This window comes from Euleptes europaea, chromosome 4 (genome assembly GCF_029931775.1).
Source record: "Euleptes europaea isolate rEulEur1 chromosome 4, rEulEur1.hap1, whole genome shotgun sequence".
Taxonomy (NCBI): domain Eukaryota; kingdom Metazoa; phylum Chordata; class Lepidosauria; order Squamata; family Sphaerodactylidae; genus Euleptes; species Euleptes europaea.
This window is the reverse complement of record NC_079315.1, coordinates 17,546,017-17,568,837: the sequence shown is the minus strand read 5'-3', so window position 1 is coordinate 17,568,837 and position 22,821 is coordinate 17,546,017. Positions and strand designations below refer to the sequence as shown.

The 22,821-nt window shown below is 44.4% G+C and overlaps 1 protein-coding gene across 1 annotated transcript; it reads left to right on the top strand.

The window, feature by feature from the left end:
* Positions 1-1,179: 1,179 nt before the first annotated feature.
* Positions 1,180-21,397, top strand: POLR1E (RNA polymerase I subunit E). Its single transcript, XM_056848865.1, has 12 exons — positions 1,180-1,258; positions 3,539-3,642; positions 5,855-5,931; positions 7,552-7,637; positions 8,566-8,621; positions 10,046-10,190; positions 13,357-13,464; positions 14,021-14,117; positions 16,424-16,557; positions 16,925-17,006; positions 19,212-19,343; positions 21,250-21,397. Exons 1-12 carry the CDS (start codon positions 1,195-1,197, stop codon positions 21,395-21,397), a joined length of 1,233 nt encoding a protein of 410 aa, XP_056704843.1. The 5' UTR covers positions 1,180-1,194.
* The last annotated feature ends 1,424 nt before the right edge of the window (positions 21,398-22,821 follow it).

The following is a 22,821-nucleotide window of genomic DNA, read 5'->3' as shown; positions in this document are numbered from 1 at the left end:
AAACCCATTGACTTCAGTGGACTTAAAAGAGTGTGACTGTGCTTAGAATTGTACTACAAATTGCGTCCCGGAAATGTTACAAAGAGAGACTAACTACATGCAATGAATTAATTCCTACTAAGTATGTTTCCACACTGATCTGAACAGCCCAGGCTAGCTTGATCTTGGAAGCTAAGTGGGGTGGACCCTGGTTAGTACTTGGATGTGAGATCACCAAGGGAGTCCATGGTGGCTATGCATAGGCAGTCCACCTCTGTTCGTCTCTTGCCTTGCAAACCCTACAGGGTCACCATAAGTTGGCTGCGACTTAACGGCACTTCCCATCACCAACTTTGTTTCCAACTAAAGCCTCATAGCCTCAGCTCTCAGCCCTGGCCCTTCCTAGAACCAGTGCAGAATCGGGCATTAGGGGGACAACAGTAGCCCTCTGCAGAAATCATGTTCTGCTCTCAGAAAATCCCCCAAACTGTTATTCTCAGGAAGAAAAAATAACCATGTTCCTTGCCTGCATAGAATCACTACAGCTCAAGGAAGAGTCAGTGCAGATCCCCCGTCAACTTGTACCTTCAAAATACATGTTGCTCTAGTGCAAAGCTTCTTACACTGTGGGTCGCGAACTGAATGTGGGGGTCGCAATTTAAAAAACAACATTAAAATACATTTCTTTATGATTTATTATCAGTAAATGTTTGATTCGTATACCTGTTTTATATACCTATATACCCGGGGTCGCGTAAAAATTTGTCGGGCGAAAAGGGGTCGCGAGTGGAAAAAGTTTTAAGAAGCCCTGCTCTAGTGAAACTTGCAAAAGAAACACCACGAGGTGGACAATCCATCTAGAACTTTTAAAAAAAAAATCACCCTTCCATCAAGGCACTCAGGATGGCATGTGCTGTCTTCTCTCTTATTTTATCCCTGTGAGGGAGGTGAGAAGCTGAGACAGAGCGGCCCAAGCGGGTCACCCTGCGAGCAGGGTCGGAGTCTACAGCCCCCTCCTCCCCCCCACCCCCCGTGCCACCGCCGCCTTCCTTGGCAAGGGTTGTCAGGCTCTCCAAACCTCGCTTGCTGCGTGCCCGATTCTTGCCTGCAGGGGGCAGGCGAGGCTTACTGCCTGGCTCCGGATCCAGCGGCGCAGGAACTCCTCCCCTTCCCGGGAATCCTTTGCAGGCGGGCGTGCTTGCTGCACGCTTGGCCATGGCCCTGGAGGCCCGCTGGCGCTACCGGGGGGACCCCCAGGAAGGGCAGCGCGCCCCCCTAGGTAAGAACTCGCGGCTGGGACGGTTCCCAGGCTGAGATTTCGGGTTCTCCAAAGCGGCTTGCAGCGGTGCGGCGAATCTTCCTGTTTTCTTTGCCCCACGTGGGTTTTTAGTTTGGGCAGCCTGGCTAGTGGCATAGGGTAGCTGTATCAGTGCAATGCTCCTCCTCCCCCCGAAATGTTGTCGGTGCCGCTGAACTTTTTATTCGGGAAGCAGAAGGGAAAGGCGGTGCGAAGAATCCGCGCCACGGGCAGCGCTGAGATTTGGGCCGGATCCACACGTGGTTGGATCTTGGGTTGTTCCTTGGGCCGACACAGCTGTTCACCCCTTGGGTTGGTTTGTGCATGCAGGTGAATCCAGTTGCGAAGGACTGCTATAGCATAAGGGTAGCGCAATGTCTAACTGTGTGTGTGGAGCGATGGAAGCAATCCTCAGCTCAGGTTCTTCCCCGTACCAGTAGGGTTGCCAACCTCCAGGTAGTAGAACAAATATGAAGTTAGCCTGCTATATAAGTAGTTAGTAAACCATGAAATAGCATATTTCGACCATTCGGGGTCAATTGATCCCTTCCACAAGGAGCGTGTTACTATACAGCCCTGGTTGGCAGCTGAAGAAGACCCTGAATGGTCGAAATAGGGAATATCCGGCACCCTGTCCTATAATCTGAAGATTGCCACTTGGCTACAAATTGGAAATTGCCACCTGTGAGACCTTATACTTAAAAGACTGTGGCAAGAAGAAAAGACTTATTGCCAGAAACCCTTGCCACTGGGACTACCTTCACATCTCCAAGACGCAAGTCAAAGCGAGATATTTGCACAAATTGTGATTGTCAATTGATATATTGTGATTATACAAATCCATATATGAACTTTAATATAATGTGAATATTTGCGAAACATATCTAACTAAAAAGATTGCAGTATAAAACTTTGCATATTTTCTGCTATTTCATGGTTTACTAACCTCCAAGTAGTAGCTGGAGATCTCCTGCTATTACAACTGATCTCCAGCTGATAGAGAATCACAGTGGGTAACCGTGTTAGTCTGTCTGCAGTAGTAGAAAAGAGCAAGAGTCCAGTAGCACCTTAAAGACTAACAAAAATATTTTCTGGCAGGGTATGAGCTTTCGTGAGCCAAATATTTTTGTTAGTCTTTAAGGTGCTACTGGACTCTTGCTCTTTTCTACTACTGATAGAGAATCAGTTCACCTGGAGAAAATGGCCGCTCTGGCAATTGGACTCTATGGCACTGAAGTCCCTCCCCAAACCCCGCCCTCCTCAGGCTCCACCCCAAAAACCTCCTGCCGGTGGCAAAGAGGGACCTGGAAACCCTAGGTACCAGTGCAGAATGGCTTTAGAGGATGGTAGTAGCCCTCAGTAAATCACATTCTGTTCAGGGGAACTGGAAGCCTGCCAGCTGTGCATATAATCCATCCCTTTGCCGTCTTGTGTGAATTGGGCACTGTGTGGGTTTTCCAAGCAAGTACCCCTTCTGCTCATGTGACCCAGATCCCTGGAAAACCAAGGTTCCGTGAATGAGTGCTGCATTGCATTCATCACTGGCTAATACCTAGTAGCAATAATGTGCAGCTGCTTTGGCCTGTCCACACAGCAGAAATCCAGTTGTGGGTGATTGCGTTGTCCCTGTGCTAGGGCAACATCCAACCATGTGCAGATGTTGTCTAGGAGGTTTTCCTGGTGCTAAGTTCACTGAACATATTTCCATGGGGCCCTGACCTAGATAGACCGATCTTGTCAGATCTCAGAAGCTAAGCAGGGTCAGTCCCGGGCTAGTATTTAGGTGGGAGACCACCAAGGAATATTAGTCAAAAAGGGCAAGAGTCCAGTAGCACCTTAAAGACTAACAAAAATATTTTCTGGTAGGGTATGAGCTTTCGTGAGCCACAGCTCACTTCTTCAGATACAGCTAGAATGTGAAGAAGAAGTGAGCTGTGGCTCACGAAAGCTCATACCCTACCAGAAAATATTTTTGTTAGTCTTTAAGGTGCTACTGGACTCTTGCCCTTTTTGACTACTGCAAACAGACTAACACGGCTACCCACAAGAAATACTAGGGTCGTTACCCAGAGACAGGCAATGGCAAACCATTTCCATTCATCTCTTGCCTTGAAAACCCTATGGGGTTGCCACAAGTTGACCACGACTTGATGGCACTTTCCACCACCATTTCAAGTGTGACAAATTTTGTGCCAGACTGTAGCCAGAACCTGTTCGTCTCATACTTTTTAAAATTGGTTTTGGTTCCCCTGTCTGTTATAGTTCAGTTTACAAACGGGAAACTGAAGAGTTGTGACGGCATGAAGTTCACCTTGTACAACAGCACTGATGCCAGTAACCCCAGAAAGAAGCATAGGAGGATTTTGGTAAGGCTCTTGGCCCTCACCATGGCCTCTTCTTACGTTTCTGTGGACAATGTGTTTCTCGCTGTATTCATCTTAGTACGTGTACACCCTTGTTTTCCCTTTATTAAGTTCAGCAAGGTTAATATAGGATTCTGGTATGTGATTAGTGTTAAGAATTGGTTGCCAAACGAACACATTTAAAAGAAGTTCTGATACAGGCATCCCACACCACAGGGGAGAAAAAGTTTCATTTTTAAAAATATGTGTCAGGGTCACTGGGCTTCGCACTAGTGTTTGCAATAGCTGTGTGGCAAAGAGAAGCTCCTTTTTCAAAAAATAATTTCTATTATATAAAGTATAAAGGGTACAGAAGGAAAACGGAAAAAGAGACAATATGATCATCTAACATATAGTTAAAAAACGAGAAGAAATTCTAATGCAAATCAGGCAAATGACATAACTTTGCATTTCAATGTTTGGGTAGATTACACAGATAACATATTCAAAAAATGGTCCCTGTCTATGTCTAATTGATGTATAAACGGGTCAAATAATTATCTTAAAATAAAATTAAAGTTATTGTCGAAGGCTTTCATGGTCAGAGTTCATTGGTTCTTGTGGGTTATCCGGGCTGTGTAACCGTGGTCTTGGTATTTTCTTTCCTGACGTTTCGCCAGCAGCTGTGGCAGGCATCTTCAGAGGAGTAACACTGAAGGACAGTGTCTCTCCACTGTCCTTCAGTGTTACTCCTCTGAAGATGCCTGCCACAGCTGCTGGCGAAACGTCAGGAAAGAAAATATCAAGACCACGGTTACACAGCCCGGATAACCCACAAGAACCAAAAATTAAAGTTACATTATAATACCACTAACGATTGTCTAATTTCTCACTTTCTATTTATTAATCATGAACCTCGACATAATTATAGAATGGTTTCTATTTATCGTAGTGTTGCTCAAAGGTTGTATCGTTGTTTGTGTTTATCATGTCGGTCATTTTTGCCATGATGGCATATTCCATTAGTTCCTCCTTCCATTCTTATATGTCTGGAATAAGTGATTGTTTCCATTTCCTCGCCAAAACCACCCTCGCAGCAGTTGTAGCGTATTTAAATAGTTATTTAAGTTGAGGAGGAAGTTCTGCGGTTATAATACCTAAGGGCATATTTTTGGCGTTGCTTGGATTATGCTATTCCATCCCTGGTATATATTTTTGAATGCCAGAACAAGATCAAGCTCCCCAATCTTTACAGATAAGTGTGTTTACATATTACATGTACAATAATTAGTCATATGTTGGTAGGGGATTCAGGGAACTTCCCCCAAGAAAATGCTTCTGCTGCACAGATGTCAGATTTTCTGGGCTCACAGGCTGCAATATTTCATCACCAGGGCAATGCTTTGCTTTCCACTGTTCACTTGTTGCTTTTGTAATCATATTATATGGAACACAGCTGTGTATTTTGCTTATATATTAGACTTTTATATGTGGCCTTTTAACCATCATGTCTACAAATACACTTGTGTGTGTGTTAAGTGCTGTCAAGTTGCTTCCGACTTATGGCGACCCTATGAATTAATGTCCTCCAAAATATCTTAGTGTTAACAGCCTTGCTCAGGTGTTGCAAATTGAGGGCCATAGCTTCCTTTACTGAATTGATCAATCTCATGGTGGGTCTTCCTCTTTTCCACCTGCCTTCAACTTTTCCTAGCATGCCACTATGTCATGGAAGCTTGCTGGGTGACCTTGGTCCAGTCACACACACTCCTCCTAACCTACCACACAGGGTTGTTGTTGTGAGGATATAATGGAGGGGAGGAGAATGTAAGGCACTTTGGGGAGAAAAGTGGCATATAAATGGAATACAATTAAATAGGTTAAAAAACAAGGAGGCTAGATGAACAGTTCAGTCCCAAGGACTCTTTCCTGGGAGTAAGCCTTGTCAGATAGATCTGAGGGAGGGATCTCCGGAGATCTGCTTTGGATTGTTCTTTCAGTAACTGCCCTTGACTCTGAAGAGCAGGGAAATCACAATGTCTGGCTGACTGGACAAGAGCATGAACCTTTTACAGGGGTCTTTATGGACTGCTTGAAGCTATTGATTACCTGTTCCAAGGAGGGGAAATCCCTATGCTGACTGGAGAGGATTTAAGCTGCTGTAATAACCTACTTCTGTTTACGCTGCCAGTATCCTTGCCTCATGCTTTTCTTTCCTTTTGCTTTCTTTCTTTAGAATGCAGAGACCAACAGGCTTTCCTATGTCGGAAATAATTTTGGAACAGGATCTCTGAGATGCAACACCCTATGCCGGTATGTCCGTGTCTAAACTGCATGCGTGTAACGAGTACATGTTATTTTGCTTTCTTTAGACTGCCTGCACTTAAAATGTCCATTCAATGTACAAATATGATTTGGTGTGGAATTTATTCATACGCTTTGACATAGTTTCAGAGGCCAGCAGCGTTGTTCTACAGTAGAACAGTTTGAATCGAGTCCAGTAGCACTTGAGCGACCAACAAGATTTTCAGGGGAATTAGCTTTCAAGTGTCGGACGTCCCTTTATCAGAAACCAGGTATCTTGTTGGTCTCTAAGATGCTGCTGAACTCAGTTCTGGCTGTTCTACTGTAGCCAACACAGCTACCCTCTGAAATTATCTTCATTACACCTTCTTCTGTCCTCTTTACACAGTGCCCAGATTTAAATTCCTCAGAGCTTTCAAAGGGCCTAAATCTTTTTCCAGATCCAGAGAAGCTGCTCTTCCTTCTATCAGATGCCAATCCTGATGTTTCCTACAAAGTGTCACTCTTTGGCCTTAGCAGCCAAGAAAATCCGAGCTAAAGTTGTTTTTAATCAGGGAACTTAACATATTTAAATACTAGCTTCTTGGGGGTCAGACTGTTTTAAAGTTATTTCAATGCTATTTTATGTTATTTTAATGTCATTTTAATGTTTTGTATGATAGATTGTGATGGCCTTCGGCCACAAACAATGAATTTTATCACTGTCTTCATGGAAAATACCATAATCAGCCACATAGAGTAGAAATCCATAAACCTCACAAAAACACTTTAACGTTATGATTCTGAGCAGAAATAAAATAAATGGGATAGCCTGCATTGAAGATACATAGGCTAATATGTAGGTGAGTGTACGGCTACATCGTCAGACGAGCACCCCAATGACGTATATATTTATCCAGTATTTTCTTGTTGTTGCTAATGTTTATTTCATCACAAATGAAAAAAAAATTACCTAGGCTGAATCAGGATGTGCATTTAACAAACAAAAAACAGCACGAAGGTCTATATCAAAATTGTATTGCCAAAAACATAAACACTAACGATATACTAATATTATACTAATTATTATTAGTATAATATTATAATACCTATGCTGATATCTGAGTATAACAATGTGATTTTGCACTCCTGTGGACTGCTTTCGGTTGCTATTGACTTTGCAATTTGTTTTTGAATTGTAACATTGTTTATACTATAGCTTATGTGTTATGGGTTTATCTGCTGCTTGTTTTCACATTGTTATACTCAGACATTAGTATAGGTGTTATTAGTATAATATTAGGACATTGTTAGTGGTTTATGTTTTTGCCAATACAATTTTGATATAGAGACTTCGTGCTGTTTTTTGTTTGTTAAATGTTTATTTCATGCTAGTTGTCATTCATTTATTTCTAAGGTTTTTAGCCTGGTTTTTATCCTAGAAAGAAGGGTTACTGCTTTTAATACTAATAAAAAAATAGAAATAACATACAGGTAGATTCTAACAAAGTTGCTTTTTAAAAAAGGAAAGATAACCAGCATGTGGAAACCCATTTATGGAACTAACTACAAACAGTTCAACCAGCTATTCCAAAAATTGTTTGAAATCAAAAAGAAAGAAAAGCTTATTGGTGTTATCTGTTCCCTTAGGTACTTTGTCGGGGTGCTTGACAAGGACTCTGGAGAAATGGAAGTCTACAATGCAGAGTTATTCCACATGAAGCCATTACTTTTAGGTGAGGAAGAGGTGTTTTGTATCAATAAGGTTTTAGAGCAGTTCATTGAGAGACAAGCTTCATACTCTGCACAGGCACTTGGCACAGGCTGGGCCATTTCAGATTGAAGTCATGGAGCATTCCCTACTTGCGGAAAGTGAACATGTCAGGGAGGCGAGTCTGAAATTAGCATTCCTGATATGCTGGTTTTCTGTATGCAGGTATCCTTTTTTTAAAAAATCACAAAAGAGTCTTAAAACATGCTGTTAGTAATGGTACAACCTCACCAGGATTATAACTCCGTGTGCACACACCCACACATGCATATACACTATACCAGGTGTCCTCAAAGTGATACCTGCTGACACCTTTTTAACATCCACCAAATGTTTTTAGAAGGTGAGGTTGGGGTCAGGTGGGGCTCTTGCCCACCAGGCCTTGTGTTTGGGTGCTGAATTCTCTATTGGCTATGCAGATGAAAACAACATTGTTTCAGTGACAGCTGCCAGCACATTGTTGGTTTTATTCTCTGACACTCCTCTTTACCATTGTATTTATTAAATTATTCCTCTTCCCTCTGCACTTGGGCTTCCCCTGTGTGTTTAATACCTCCTCTCGCAGCAGCCATTTTGTACCCACCACCTGGTGTGAGAATTCCAAAGGTGCCCACAGCCTCAAAAAGGTTGGGGAACCCTGCACTGTACTACATATATTTTTTTCAGAACGTATAGCAAAGTTCTTGGACTACTTTTAGAATCTCCAGTTCCCATTAATATCCTCGACCAGCAGAACAAAAGGAACTTAACACTGATCAACCATCTAAGGAAAGGGAATTGGATCCACCAGCAGCTGTTATGATATTTGCTTTTTTTATGCTTGAAACCCTTTTCTGTAGTAGTAATTGAGTGATCTTCTTGATATAGATCTTTTTGTTTTCTCTTCTTAACAGATGACGTAGCAAATGAAGACCTGTCAGAATATTTGAACAAAACCTACAGAGAGAAGGTACCGCTTGAGCACCAGCCATTCTGTTTTAATAGATTTAATGGGTCTATTTGGGGTTCCTCTTAGGCATTGGTTTGCTCTGTAAATGTCTAGTTAGAGCTTAACACTTTTTGCTTCAGTGGAGACTCTGCACTAGGGGAGTGCATTCGGCAAAGGGAGCCAAAAAGCAGATCCCGAATCATGCCAAATTTGTTTGGCATGATTTGAGCTGCTTTGGCTCCGCTGCCATTTTTAAAAAAAAGAATCCAGTCTCCCCTTCCCCTCTCCCTTCCTCTCTCCTCACTGACCTGCTACTTGGCTCCACCACCACGGCCTCCGGATTCCACATGGGACTTGGGGGCCACAGCAGGGCAGAGCTGTGAGCCTGGCTCAACCAGCCGAGCCAAGCTTCCAGCTCTCCGCAGAGCTCCACTGCTGCGGCCTCCAGTTTCCACGTGGGACTTGGAGGCAGGCCACCCCCGCTGTTGGAGTTCAGGTAAATGAGGGGAAGGGAAGATGGGGGGGGGGGTAGAGATGGGGTGGTAAAATTCAGATTCGGGTCTAAATGGACATGATTTTTTTCATGAATCCTGGATTTTCTGATATGGGTTTTGGAGCTATCTGGGATTCCCAAAAAAATTCAGGTTCATTAGATCCTAATCCAGTTTTTAACAGGGTTGTTGTTTTTGCACACCCCTACTGTGTACTGTTATTTCTCAGAAAGGCAGGAGTGGGGAGCTGTTACCAAGAGATGCCATTTTTAAAATGTGATTTTAGTTATAGTGCATGGTGGTGATATCTGCCCTGATAGTATGTGTGTGCATAAACCAGGACCTTGGGGGGGAAAGCGAAGAGCCCTCCTTCCTACCTTTGCCATTGGACAATATGATCCAGTTAAAAAGCTACGAATTCCCCAAGTATTCTTGGTTTTTGGGAAGTTCTTTAACAGTCTTTGCCCTGTCAATTGATTCGGCATCCCACAGAGCTAGAATCTCAATCTGGACCTTGGCCCTAAAGAAAGTCTGCATCGTTAAGACATTCTTGGTCCATAAACCGATCATATCTTGCCCAGTTCATTTTTAGTGACTTAACCTCTCCTGATATGGGTTGCTTTACATTGTTGTTCACCAAAGAGCAACCCCTGCATTTCATTACAACTAAATCGCTGCTGTCTTTATCAGGTAATCTGGCTATAAAGAGAGTGGCTGTGTTCTGTTTGATTTCCCAGAAAGACGTTTGGTGGCTGACTCGGAACGATTTACCCCCTAATTATCTTTGCTTGATTTCGTTGACTTCAGCGGGTGGAAACTTGAGGGCTGTTATTAGCTCCTTGTGTTTTTGCTCGCTGCCTCGACTTTTCCTGCAAGAGAAACTCTCCTGCAAGAGAGTCCGTGTCCAATAGCCCCTTGGGAGTGGCACTGTAATCTCTCAACGCCTTTGTGCAGGTGGATCTGTGTATCGAGGCCTTCGGGACCAGCAAGCAGCGGAGAGCTCTGAGCTCACGGAGGATGAACGAAGTCCAGAAGGAGGTGCTGAGCAAGGCTGTGACTAACGCTGCGGAAAACATTATTGAGACGAAGGGCACGGATGGTAAGGAACGAGAGCTGCGCAGGAAGGGCACAAGATCACCAGGCTCACCTGTTAGGTTCTCCTGAGGCTCCGTTCTGTAGATGAATGATGCTAGCACTTCCCTTTCCAGGAGAGAGGAAAGTGGAAAAAAGCCAGCGGGGCAGCTGACAACCCATGGGCTGCAGGTGACCTTCAAAGGCAGTGTGGTGTAGTGGTTAAGAGTGGCGGTTTGGAGCTATGGACTCCAATCTAGGGAACCGGGTTTGATTCCTCACATGAGCTGCAGAGGTTAATCTGGTGAACCATGTTGGTTTCCCCACTCCTACACATGAAGCCAGCTGGGTGACCTTGGGCTAATCACAGCTCTGTTAGAGTTCTCTCAGCCCCACCCACCTCACAGGGTGTCTGTTGTGGGGAAGGGAAGGTGATGGTAAGCCTGTTTGATTCTCCCTTAAGTGGTAGAGAAAGTCGGCATATAAAAACCAACTCTTCTATCTTCTTGTATTTGGGCCTGCCACATGTCAATCAAGGTTTGCTGTGAATTCTGCCTGCAGTTTCACTCGAAAGGGTATTTTTTTAAAGTTACGAGACTAAGGGGGAACACGATAGAGACTTATCAAATGATGGGTAGGGTGGAGAGTGTGGATAGAGGGAGGGTTTTTTCTCTCCCTCTACTATAATACTAAAACTTGGGGGCATCCAAAGAAGTTGATGGACAACAAGTTCAGGACCGACAAAAGGGATTTTTTTTTTTACTCAGCAAATGATTAAACTTTGCAATTTACTGCCTGTTGAGGTAATGATGGCCACAAGCATAGACAGCTTTCAAAGGGGGTTAGACAGATTCATGGAGGAGAGGTCTATCAGTGGCTACTAGCTATGGTGACTGAAGGGAGCCTCCTTATCCAGAGGCATAAGAACATAAGAAAAGCCATGCTGGATGAGACCAAGGCCCATCAAGTCCAGCAGCCTGTTCACACAGTGGCCAACCAGGGGCCTCTAGGAAGCCCACAGACAAGACGACTGCAGTAGCAGCATTATCCTGCCTGTGTTCCACAGCACCTAATAGGCATGCTCCTCTGATCCTGGAGAGAATAGATATGCATCATGACTAGTATCCATTTTTACTAGCAGCCATGAATACCCCTCTCGTAGCAAACCTAGCAAATCGTAGCAAACCTCTGAATACCAGTTTTGAAAGGCAGCATCAGGCCTCGGCCTCTGTGCCCTGTTTTCTTGGCCCTCTGGAGTAACTGGTTGGCCACTGTGTGAAACAGGTTGTTGAATTAGATGGACCACTGGTCTGATCCAGCAGGGGTCTTCTGATGTTCTTAGATTGCATGTTAAATGTTCCTACCTTCATTAAAAACGGAAAAAATATCTGCATGTGGAGAGGTAACAAAAGCTTCCACCCTCCCCGACATGCTAGCTTTTCTTGGTTAAGAAGATTTTTTTAAAAATTGACAGCATGAAAATACCATCTCCCCACTTGGGGTCTGCAATAGTGCAGTCTCCCCCCACCCACATTTTTAAAATTGAAATAAAAGAACAAACCCATACATACAAAACATCATACCTTCCAAAGGGAGCTTGTATTTAGAGCCATTAAGAATGCTTCAAGTAAAAGAGTGATATTCTTACTTCACATTATCATTACTTCCTATATAATGTTGGTTATTATTTTATCAGTGCATAAAAACCCCCAAAAGGGGTCGCCATAAGTAGGCTGCGACTTGACGGCACTTTACACACACACACAAACTCAATTTAAACAAATTACTGCTTACAAACATCTGCTTTATGCTACCCCTCCTGTTCTTGCATTCTCTAGAACAGTGGTGGCGAACCTATGGCACGCGTGCCAGAGGTGGCACTCAGAGCCCTTTCTGTGGGCACGCGCGCCGTCTCCCCAGCACAGAGTTTGCCTGAGTTCGTTCCCCCGGCTGAGGAGGCTGGGGACCAGCGGTGCCTTCCTGGCTCCTCTGGGAAGCGCCGGACTCCTTCCCATCACCTTCTCTGCAGTCGCCGGCTGCACACTCCAGAAGTGAAGACAACGACGAGCCTTCTGCCGAGGACTGAAAGAGGCAGAGCCAGGACGGGGCTGGACCGGGAGTGGGACGCCTGGGCGGTCATCTGCGGCGGGCTGGTTGGTGATTGCAGCGCAGGGGATTGGCGGTGAGGGCTGAATGGGGGCCCGTCTGGCATTTGTGCTGGAGTCGAGCCCTTCACTTAGCTCGGGTTTCCACTTTGCTTGTTCATGCAACCGAAGATGCCTCTGAGCACGTACAGAGGGCTGTCCCCACCATCAGCCCCCCCACATAACAGTCTTTTTTAATCGTATGAAGATAACCATTGGAAAAAGAATCAAACTGATGGGGTGGGGGCTATGCTCCAGCTGCTTTCCTTCCCCTGCTTGGCCGCCAACCTCCAGGTAGTAGCAGGAGATCTGCTATTTCTGTTCACCTGGAGAAAATGGCCGCTTTGGCAATTGGACTATGGCATTGAAGTCCCTCCCCAAACCCCACCCTTCTCAGGCTCCGCCCCAAAACCCTCCCGCAGGTAGCAAAGAGGGACTTGGCAACCCCTAGCCCCATGTGGACTTCTAGCTGTGTTGGCACTTTGCGATAAGTAAGTGGGTTTTGGGTTGCAGTTTGGGCACTTAGTCTCTAAAAGGTTCGCCATCACTGCTCTAGAAGCTACTGATACTGACATTCTGGTTATCTAACACCCATTAGCTATTATGCGGTTACACATAGTCAAAATACAGTTTCCTTTTTTTTTTAACTCCACCTCAGGTCTTCTGTTTACAAAATGCATTAATTTTGCCATCACCGCCATTTTCTCTCTCCACCTCTCAATCTTGGGAATCTCTTCCTGCTTCCACATTGAATGCAGAACCGTTCTTGCAGTAGTGCAGTCTTGAAGGACTTCAGCGTGCTCTCGTTTTGTTCATTTCGAACCAGCTCTGTGTCCGTTTTAACTTCTATCTGTGTAGGGATGCTAGAAAAGTGCCCAGCTCTGGTGGCATCATATCCCAGGTTTTGCTGGATCTCATAGTCTCAACAGGATCGTCCCGGGAGATCCCCTTAGCAAAATAGTTGGGAACAGCTGTGCTTGCAGAGCACAGAGGGTGGCCGTCGATCCTCATGCACAAGACTCCTATGGTGTTCTCTGCTTGCTTTCAAAGCTGTGGTCAGTGATGCTACAGAAGATGATAAGGCAGACATCTCCTTGGTCCTTCCTCCGTGCCATGAGGATGCTGAAAGGCTGGAAGATGTCTACAGGTTTGAGGACTGTATCCTTTGGTTTTGTTCGGGGGGGGGGGGCAGGGGGCAGAAAGGGTGCTCTGTCCCAACCAAGGACTCTTTTATAAATATTACCAGCCCACATGGTGGTGTAGTTAGTGTCAGGCTAGGATCTGAGAGACCCAAGTTCGAATGTCCACTCTGCCGTGGAAACTTGCTGGGTGACCTTGGGCCAGTTGCGCACTCAGCCTAACCTACCTCACAGGGTTGTTGTGCGGATAAAATGGGAGGGGAGTAGAATGATGTAAGCCCCTTTGAGGCCCCTCACTGGGGAGAAAAGCAGTAGTGAAGTAAAAATAGGCAAATGAAGTCAACTAAACAAATATTAGAGGGAAAGGCATGGGCTTTTTTAGTTGTAAAGGCCGGAGAGGAGTAGAGGTGTTTGCGAATGGAAAGGGAGGCGGCCCCGGTTCATCCACGGGTGGCTTTCCTCAGGGGCAAGCTGCCTTTGAAAACAAGGAGCCGAGACTTTTTCAACCTTCGAGGTTCCAAGGGGAAATCGTTAGGATACGGGGCAGGGTTTGTTTTCCTGAGAACGGCCTCCAGTTCTTTCGCCAGCCGAATATGAGGCTCTAAAAGCTCCAGCCGCAGCTTTTGTGAACATAACCTCGGACGAAATCCTGAAGCTGACGGAAGAGAAACGGTAAAAGGGCGCTGTGAGGGTGTTGCTGGGGTCAAAGGGTAGCCAGGTGCTGTGGCTTGAAGCGGGAAGGGTCCTGCTTGTGTCCCTGGAACGGCTGAGCGCAAGGGGCTGAGTCACACGTGCACTCTTGTGCAGTGAAGACTGCAACTTAAAATGGTAGCTTGCGCGGGTGACTGGACAGATAGAACACCCTGGAGAGGACTTCCATTTCCGCAAGGTTCATCTCAAACGCCACGCTGGTCGACGGAATCAATTTAGCTTGGCTGTTTAGCTTGGAAAGAAGGCGATTAAGGGGAGACATAATAAAGGTCTATGAAATTATGCATGGTATGGAGAGAGTGGACAGGGAGGAGCTTTTCTCCCTCTCTCATAATGCCAGAACGCGGGGTCATCTGCTGAAGCTGGAGGGTGAGAGATTCAAAACTGATCAAAGAAAGTATTTCTTCACACAACGCATAGTTAAATTTTGGAACTCCCTTCCCCAGGATGTGGTGATGGCTGCCAACTTGGAAGGCTTTAAGAAGGGAGTGGACATGTTCATGGAGAGGGGTATCCATGGTTACTAGTAAAAATGGATACTAGTCATGATGCATAGCTATTATCTCCAGGATAAGAAGAGCATGCCTATTATATTACACAGGCAGGATGGTGCTGTTGTGGTCATCTTACTTGTGAGCTTCCTAGACGCACCTGGTTGGCCACTGTGTGAATAGACTGCTGGACTTGATGGGCCTTGGTCTGATCCAGCAGGGCCTATCTTATGTTCTTATGTTAATTTGTGTATTCTGCTGCATGTTGTTAGTTCTTATCAAGGGGTAGGGTTACCAAACTCCAGGTGGTGGTAATCAAACAACGGCTTACAAGTGCTTGCAGGAGTATAGAATTCAAAATATGGCACAAGACAAATATTTCCAATGTAGGAAAATAACAATGCAAATCTTGCTTTTAGAAGAATATATTGAGAACAAATTACATACAGTCACACTTCTAGAGCAACAAAATATGTGACCATGGGTCAAAGGATGATCCTAAAATTAACACAAAATATAAGAATATACAGGCGCAAAGGCTCAGTTCATATCAAATTCGTTGTCAACAGAGTTCATAGATATTGCATCACATGAGCAACGGAAACAAGACGTGGTACAATGGAAATCCGGTATAATTCCATTTCGTGTGAACTTTCTCAAGCCTTCAGTCTTTCCGTGCACAATTCTGTGGGAAAATGCATAACTCTATAATATGCCATCCGTTGTAAAGTACTGATAAATAGAATAAATATATAAATAGATAGATAATTAAAACAACATACCATTCAACGCATAAAGGAGTGTACCTTTCCTATGTCTTTGGACGGCAAAAGTAAGACGTCTAATTCACTCAGCGAGCCATGTCATTAAGAAGGGTCTCAGAGCAAGCAAGCTCATTACCACTAAATGTGGTGCCCTGCCTTTTTTAAGTGCCATGTGTATTAAAGTGAAAGCTGCATAGTACTGTTATAAATAACTGGATAGGTCCATGAACGTATTGAGCCCATTAGGTATTAAAGAATTAAACATAAATATGACGTGAGAGCTTGGAGAGCCGCTGCCGGTCTGAGTAGACAATACTGACTGATGGACCAAGGGTCTGGTTCAGTATAAGGCAGCTTCATGTGTGTTCATGTATTCATTTGGTATCTTGTTTTTTTGTTCTGTCATGTTATACTCATTTGTCTGTTTGATTTCTTGTGATGTATTGGTTTTATGCTCAAGACCTTTGGTCATGCGAGCTTAATAATAAAAAGGAAAGGCACTCAGTGAATTCACGTGCTGTTGAACCCCTGTAACCACACTGACACACATTCAGGGCACATCAGCGACATGCTTAATACACAAACCAGCTGTTTCCATTTGTGTTCCTTGTCCATGCTGGGATGGCCAGTGTGGAGTAGTGGTTGGTGTCGGACTTAGGCTTGGGAAAGCCGAGTTCAGATCCCCATTCAGCCATGAAGTGCTGGGTGCCCTTGGGCCAGTCCTTCTCCCTCAACCTAGCCTACCTCGCAGGATTGTTGTGATGACTAGAGGAGGACAGAGAACTACGCCGTCTGGTCCTTGGAAGAAGGGCAGGATAAAAATAGATATAGCAGGTACTAAAGTTTAAATAGGTAAGATGACAGGAGGCACAAAATCATTTGCTGGGCCTCTTTGTGTTAACAGAGGAGAGTTTTTTCAAGACACATAAAACACTTGCTTTACAGGAGCGGGAAAAGCAGCAGTCGCCAGACTGGTTTCGGGGCTAATGATAGTTTTCTCTGTCTCGCTTAGCCACTGTTCCTTCATGTTGGATGAACTGAAGTGCATGCCCGTGAATGAGAAGAAGCGAGACCACAAGGCCCGGTGCCTCTGGTTTCTCGATAGCCTTGTCAAGCTGAGCTTCCAAAGAGTGGTTAAGAAGAAACGTAAGTTTTGTTTCCTTTCTTTCCTCCTGCTTCCTTACCTTCACTCTCCAATAATGTTGCCTGTTCGTAGTACGGCAAGGCAGCTGATTGGAATCACCAGTGAGCAGTTTAACTTGGGTTTGATGCTCTCGAGGCCAGCCTCTATGTATTTATTTGTTTTGTTTTACTGCATTTATTAGCCGCTTTTCTCCCCGGCATGCTTTATTAAAGGATATTTTCAGGTTAGTTTATATTGCATAGAACTGCTAGTCGCCACAAGAAAACTCTGCCCCCAAACTCTGCAAGTCTTCTTCATTTAATACAGTCTTTGTAGAATTGATGCTCATCTATATTGGAAACTCTAACTGAACAGTCCTTCCTCTTCCAGAGGCAATGGGGCCTGACTGCCCACATATCATCAGCAACAAACTTGTGAAAAATTTCACGGCACTCTCCTATGGCAATGGCAGGTATGTTGTTGCATTGGGGTCTCTGCAGAAGAGTCTAACAAAATTTATAATTTGGGGCTCAGTGGGCTTGGCTTGGGAGGAGGGCTTGTTGCTAAGCTAGGGCTTCTTTGGCGGGGTTGAGGTGTGCTCCTGCACCTTTACTAACTAGAGAGTAGCGTTTTAGAGAGTTGGGACTTTGTTCCTGTCAAACTTCCCTTGTTGGGTGTGTCTAAGAAAGACACAAGAATCATAGAGTTGGAAGGGGCCATACAGGCCAATTGGTCCCAACCCCCTGCTCAATGCAGGATCAACTAAAGCAAAGCCTAAAGAGATTTTGATTGCTTCAAGAACTGGCCGGCCTACTGCATGATGCTAAGGATTCTGCTCTTGGTCCCTTTGTCCTAATCTTTTTAGCTCAGTTGCTGGAGTGAATTAAATTTGATTCTTTGTTAGCATTCCGTAGCCTCCTGAAAGCATTCAGGGGAGTGATTCAGATTTATTAATACGGCAAAGCCATTAAAATATTCATATCAATTACAAAATAGAATTAAAAGATACAGTATCTAAGACTATGGGATATATAATTCTTAAATAAATTAAACTAATTAATATTAGCAAAAAACCTCAGATTAACATTTTCCGTTTTAGATTAGATTGCCAAGCCCCCGCTTTGTCTGATGGATCTTGTATATTGCAGCACAGAATTTAGCAACTTGTTTCATCATCTGGGCTGACCCTTCCCATAGAAGATTCCTCAACCTCCCTTCCTCAGAGCTGCTCTTTGTTAGATTAAGGAGAGGGGAAATTAGCTTAAATCTTACTTCCCTCATAGAAAGGGCATCTGAAGAAAACATGCGCAACTGACTCGACTTCACCCGTCCTGAAAGCATTCTGATGGGGCACCAGGAGGTCTCTGCAGACTCTTGCTTGAGAGAACCTTCTCATTCTAACAGAATACTTGGGTGGTTCATGTAATTTTGCTGTGCTTGAGAAGGTTGGATTCAGTCCTGCACTCAAGCGGGCAACTTCAGCATGCAAATAAAAGAGCATAAGTCTGTCTGATTTTCCTGCCCAGGGCTAAATTCTGTGGTTTATGCGAATTTGCCCATGCATATACGTTTTGTGGAACTTCTGCTTAGTTATGGGGAGGAACTAAGTACTGATACTGTGCCCCCTTAGTATTCCATCCTCTTAGGCTTTCGTGGTTTCACTGGCTGTTTTCCACATGCTTTGAAGTCCATATTGGCAGCCATGAGGGCTAGAAACTTGTTTTAAATAAAAGAAAACCAAGACACTCTGGCTGTTGAATTCTGCATCCAGTGTTACGTAGCTGTACTTTACAATGAATCCAGGGAATATTGGTTTGTATGATTTCACATCACTCTTGCTCATTGGCTGTTGTGAAATGGCGGCTGGAAACGGCGGTTGGAAACTACCGTCAAGTCGCAGCTGACTTACAACGACCCTGCAAGGTTTTCAAGGCAAAAGAGGAACAGAGATGGTTTGCCATTTCCTTCCACTGCATAGCAACCCTAGGCTTCCTTGGTGGTCTCCATCCGAGTTCTAACCAGGGCTGACCCTACTTAGCTTTGGAGATGTGATGAGATCGGGCTAGCCTGGGTCATCCAGGTCAGGCTGTTGTGAAATCATAGAATCATAGAGTTGGGACCACCAGGGTCATCTAGTCCAACCCCCTGCACAATGCAGGAAATTCTGAACTACCTCCCCCCCACACTCCCAGTGACCCGTACTTCATGCCCAGAAGATGGCCAAGGTGCCCTCCCTCCCATGAACTGCCCAAGGTCATAGAATCAGCATTGCTGACAGATGGCCATCTAGCCTCTGCTTAAAAACCTCCAGGGAAGGAGAGCTTACCACCTCCCGAGGAAGCCACATCTTTAACTAAGGGCCCTGCAACCAAGTTGTAGCCAGGACTGCAGTGTGTCCTAAAATACTTCACAAGCAGAGAGGAAATACAGAATAAACTCCATTAAATTTCAAACAGTGTGGAATAAATTATGCATATTCAGGGCATTTACTCAAATTTGCGTAATTTTTGTAAGCTGCAGGAAAAACTCGTGTAGATGGATGGTTTGGATTGTACCAGTGTAGGATTTTATATGTTTGAATCTGCAGGGTGTACACACAGTGCCGGACGTAATACGCTTGATCATATTTTGTTTCTCACATCCTTCCTTTTCTCATTTCCCCCCCTTTCTTTGTAAGGCTTCAGAATCTAGTTTCTGCATCCATGAAAGCAAAGATAACTGCATACGTCATAGCCCTGGCCTTGCATATCAACCACTTCCAAACGGACCTGACCGTCTTGCAGAGGGATCTGAAATTGCGGGAAAACAGGTGCGGGGAACCCGGCGATTGCCGTCCTTATCAGTTGCAAAGACCACGGCACCTGCAGAGTTCTCATCTCTGCTTGGAGAGCCTTGAAGGCAGAAAGCCTTCTCCTTTTGGGTTGGATTGCGGAAGCTGTCAGTGGAAGATGTAGACAGTTGCAGTTCTTCCTGCATTCCCCAAAAGTCTGGCTCAGCTTAAGGCAGAGAAGAAAAAAACAAAAGGGCCGCACTAACCACCAAGATAAAAATAGGCAGAAAGAGCCGACTGTGCAGATAAAGAAGAGAATGTTATTGTTTAGGTAAAAAAAATCCCTGTGCATTTCGCAGTAAAGCTTTGGGGGAATCTGTAATATAATACACAATTATAAGAGCTGAGTTCTCATCATTAGAGTATATGTTATAAAAGTTATTTAATTACCAAATGCAAAACCTTTTTTAAAAAATCAAGTGTACAAGTTAACAAAGATTAAAAAGCAACCAGTCTTTAATCTTCATTAACTGTACACTTGGTTTTTTTAGTACATTTTGCATTTGGTAATTAAATAACTTATAATACATACTCTAATGATGGGAACTCAGTTCTTATAATTATGTATTATATTACAGATTCCCCTGAAGCTTTATTGTGAAACGCATAGGGAATTTTTAAAATCTTAGGTTAAGGCAGAGTCCTATGTACATATGAGTTACAGGCTAGGGAGTTTTACAGTCTTTTGTGTGTTCTTTTAGGCAACAAATCATTATCATCTTGGGTGGGTGGAAACTAGGGGAGGAAAGCTTGTGGACTAGCAATTTGGTAGGGTGAGTGAGACTACCGGTTTCTGCCAGAAGGGTTACAGATTTTTTCTTTACATAGCACCATCAATATACCTGGTACTGTGTTTATGTATTTATTTTTCATGCCTTTAATGATATGGCCAATTCGGCCCTGAACAATAGCACACTGAGACAGAAATAAGAAAAAAGAAAAAGTAACGATCTAACTAGCCCATAAAGAAATTAATATTTTTTTAATTGCCTGGGAAAGAAATTTGGCCACTGCCAATGTAGTATTAAAATCCACCCCCTGCTAAAATAACCCTCAAATTATCCGATTTGGAGACAGATTCCCAGATAAAAGGCTTTATCCATCTGTCTCTAGCCTTGCTGAGCAAGTCACAACTAAACAAAGCATGCGGAAGAGTGTCTATTTGGCCAGAACCACACTGACATACTCTCGCAATACGGCACCCTATTTAAGCGATCTATTAATTCCCCTGATGGAATGGCATTCAGTCTAGCCAACATAAATAGTCGTCTATATCGTGGGATTATCAAAAAATCAAAATACATTGGGAGGGATTGCGGCAAGTTTAGACCTAGGTATAGAGGTCAGCACACTCTACGTGCTCTAATTTTAGTACTTCCAGAATCCAGTTTTTGCAAGCAGCTCAATGCCAGTAATTTATTGAACCAGATGACTGTACGCAGCCAAAAAACCTAAGAAAGAAACTAACACACAATATTGGGAGGAGAAGGCACTGATGATTGTGGTGTGTGGGGGTTATCCACAAGCGGGGGAACCTTCAATCCTACAGCGATTTGAAGGCGGCGGGCAAGAGAATGGGGTTCGGGTGGGAGGCAATCATTGCAGCGTTGCGTTAGGGGAAAAAATTATAATTATTTACAGGGAGAACGGTAAAAGGAAACCATTTGGAAGGAGAGGGATAGTTACCTGGTACTTTATTGAGTAACAGGAATGAAAAAGACTGGCTTTTGCCCCAATTAGTTTGCAGTGTAAATTTCTCTATTGCTGAGAGTCTGGCGAAGGAGGAGCAGGAAGGGAGGGCAAAAACTAGCAAGCGGGAGAGGGAAGAGAGGTTGAAGGCAAAGCAGCCCCTTTCACAGGCCTGTTTTTGTTTTCTCCCTGTCAGGATTCTTGACATCGCCAAGGCCATGAGGCTAAAGATCACAAAGAGCAAAAGCCTGTCTGGGTGCGAGGACCACAAACTGGGGACCCTCTGCCTGCCCTTACCCATCTACAAGATGCCAGCAGGCCGGAGAAAACGCAAGATGAATTAAATGTCAACGGAGGCCCTTCGTTGAGGATCGATGGCCTTCGTTGTACAGGGCGAGAGATACCAAAAGAACTGATCGGCCTTCCGATTTGTGCCTCTACCTCAGAAGCTGTTGATTATTTTTTTTTAACTCCACTGCTCACTCTTCATCAATCAGGCAGGCTATTGGTGACCACGGGGAAAGGAACTGGGTGGGGTACTTGCTGTTGGGAAAAGAGCATATTGCTTTTCTCATGGTGCAGATTAACCACAGGGAGCCAGCATACACATTCCTCGCGTTATTGTGTTTAGTTGCTGGTGGGGGCGGCTAGGGGGCTCATGCAAATGTTCATTTTAGTTATCTGTAAAATAAACATGAAGAAGGATTGGTTTTTCCCACCCACCCCAAGCATCTGTTAATGCTCAAGTATCTCAAAGATGAGCAGTTCATATTGGTGTGTGTGTGGGTGGAGAGATGACCCCCGAGTACTTGGGAGGTCAAGGCTCTTAAACTTGTTATATTACCTGACTTCCTTCCATACATGCTTTTGTATCCTCTCTGCAAAGAAGGTGGTGCTGCTATGGGGGAACGGAGAGGAAATAAATGGTTCACTGCAAAGGGAGGAGCAGACCCCTTGTGTCCTTGACTGAGGCTTTGGGCTCCTTGCCTTGAATTTTTCTCAGAAAGCGAAAGGCTGTCCACACACACAGAACTTCTCCCCTGTCCCCTTCCTTTCTGAATTTGTTATAATCTGATTATCTGCACCTTTGTATAATGTTATGAAACGGCTATTTTGGCATGACACGAAATGCAAGTGATACAAACCAGCTACTTGACATCACAGAGAGAAGACGATGTCCCAGTGTTCTGTGTGGCAAATCAGATTTGGCTGTGTGTTGACATCACTGAAGCTGAATAAAGCCGATTGTGATGGCAGCGGTCACATGGGTGATCCTAGCCAATGGGCATTGTCTGTTGCCCTCACTCTGAATTGAATGAATCCTTTTGTCTCTTTCGTCAGCAATCTCTTAAGGGGAGGAAAAAGCTTTTCTCCCCTGCTCCAGGTCTTTGTGAAAAGGATGCTTTCCATTTCTGTCATCTCAGCCTTAATGAATGAGTGAATTAAACGTGTTTTTAAATCTTCCATTGCTATTAGTGGACCATACAGACTTGTCCTGTGTATTTGTATCTGGAAACCAGTTCTGCTAAGTGGAATAGGACATAATGGTCATTGGTTTGCAGCTTTAACAGGGCCTACCTTTGGCTGCAGAGTATTGCTGTTTCCTAGGCCAGGGGTCCTCAAGCTTTTTGAGCCTGCGAACATCAATGGAAATTTGAGTGCCGTTCCAAAATGGCTGCTGCAGGAGGCGAAGCCAAATGCAATACCTCTCTCCCCACTCAGCAGCCTTGGGCAGCCCTCATTTGAATGAGGGGAGCCAATAACAAGC

Coding starts and splice junctions, on each gene's coding strand:
- POLR1E (XM_056848865.1), top strand. CDS start 1,195: ATGGCCCTGGAGGCCCGCTGGCGCTACCGGGGGGACCCCCAGGAAGGG. Junction 1,259..3,538: donor AGGGCAGCGCGCCCCCCTAG/GTAAGAACTCGC, acceptor TGTCTGTTATAG/TTCAGTTTACAAACGGGAAA. Junction 13,465..14,020: donor TGTCTACAGGTTTGAGGACT/GTATCCTTTGGT, acceptor AACGGCCTCCAG/TTCTTTCGCCAGCCGAATAT.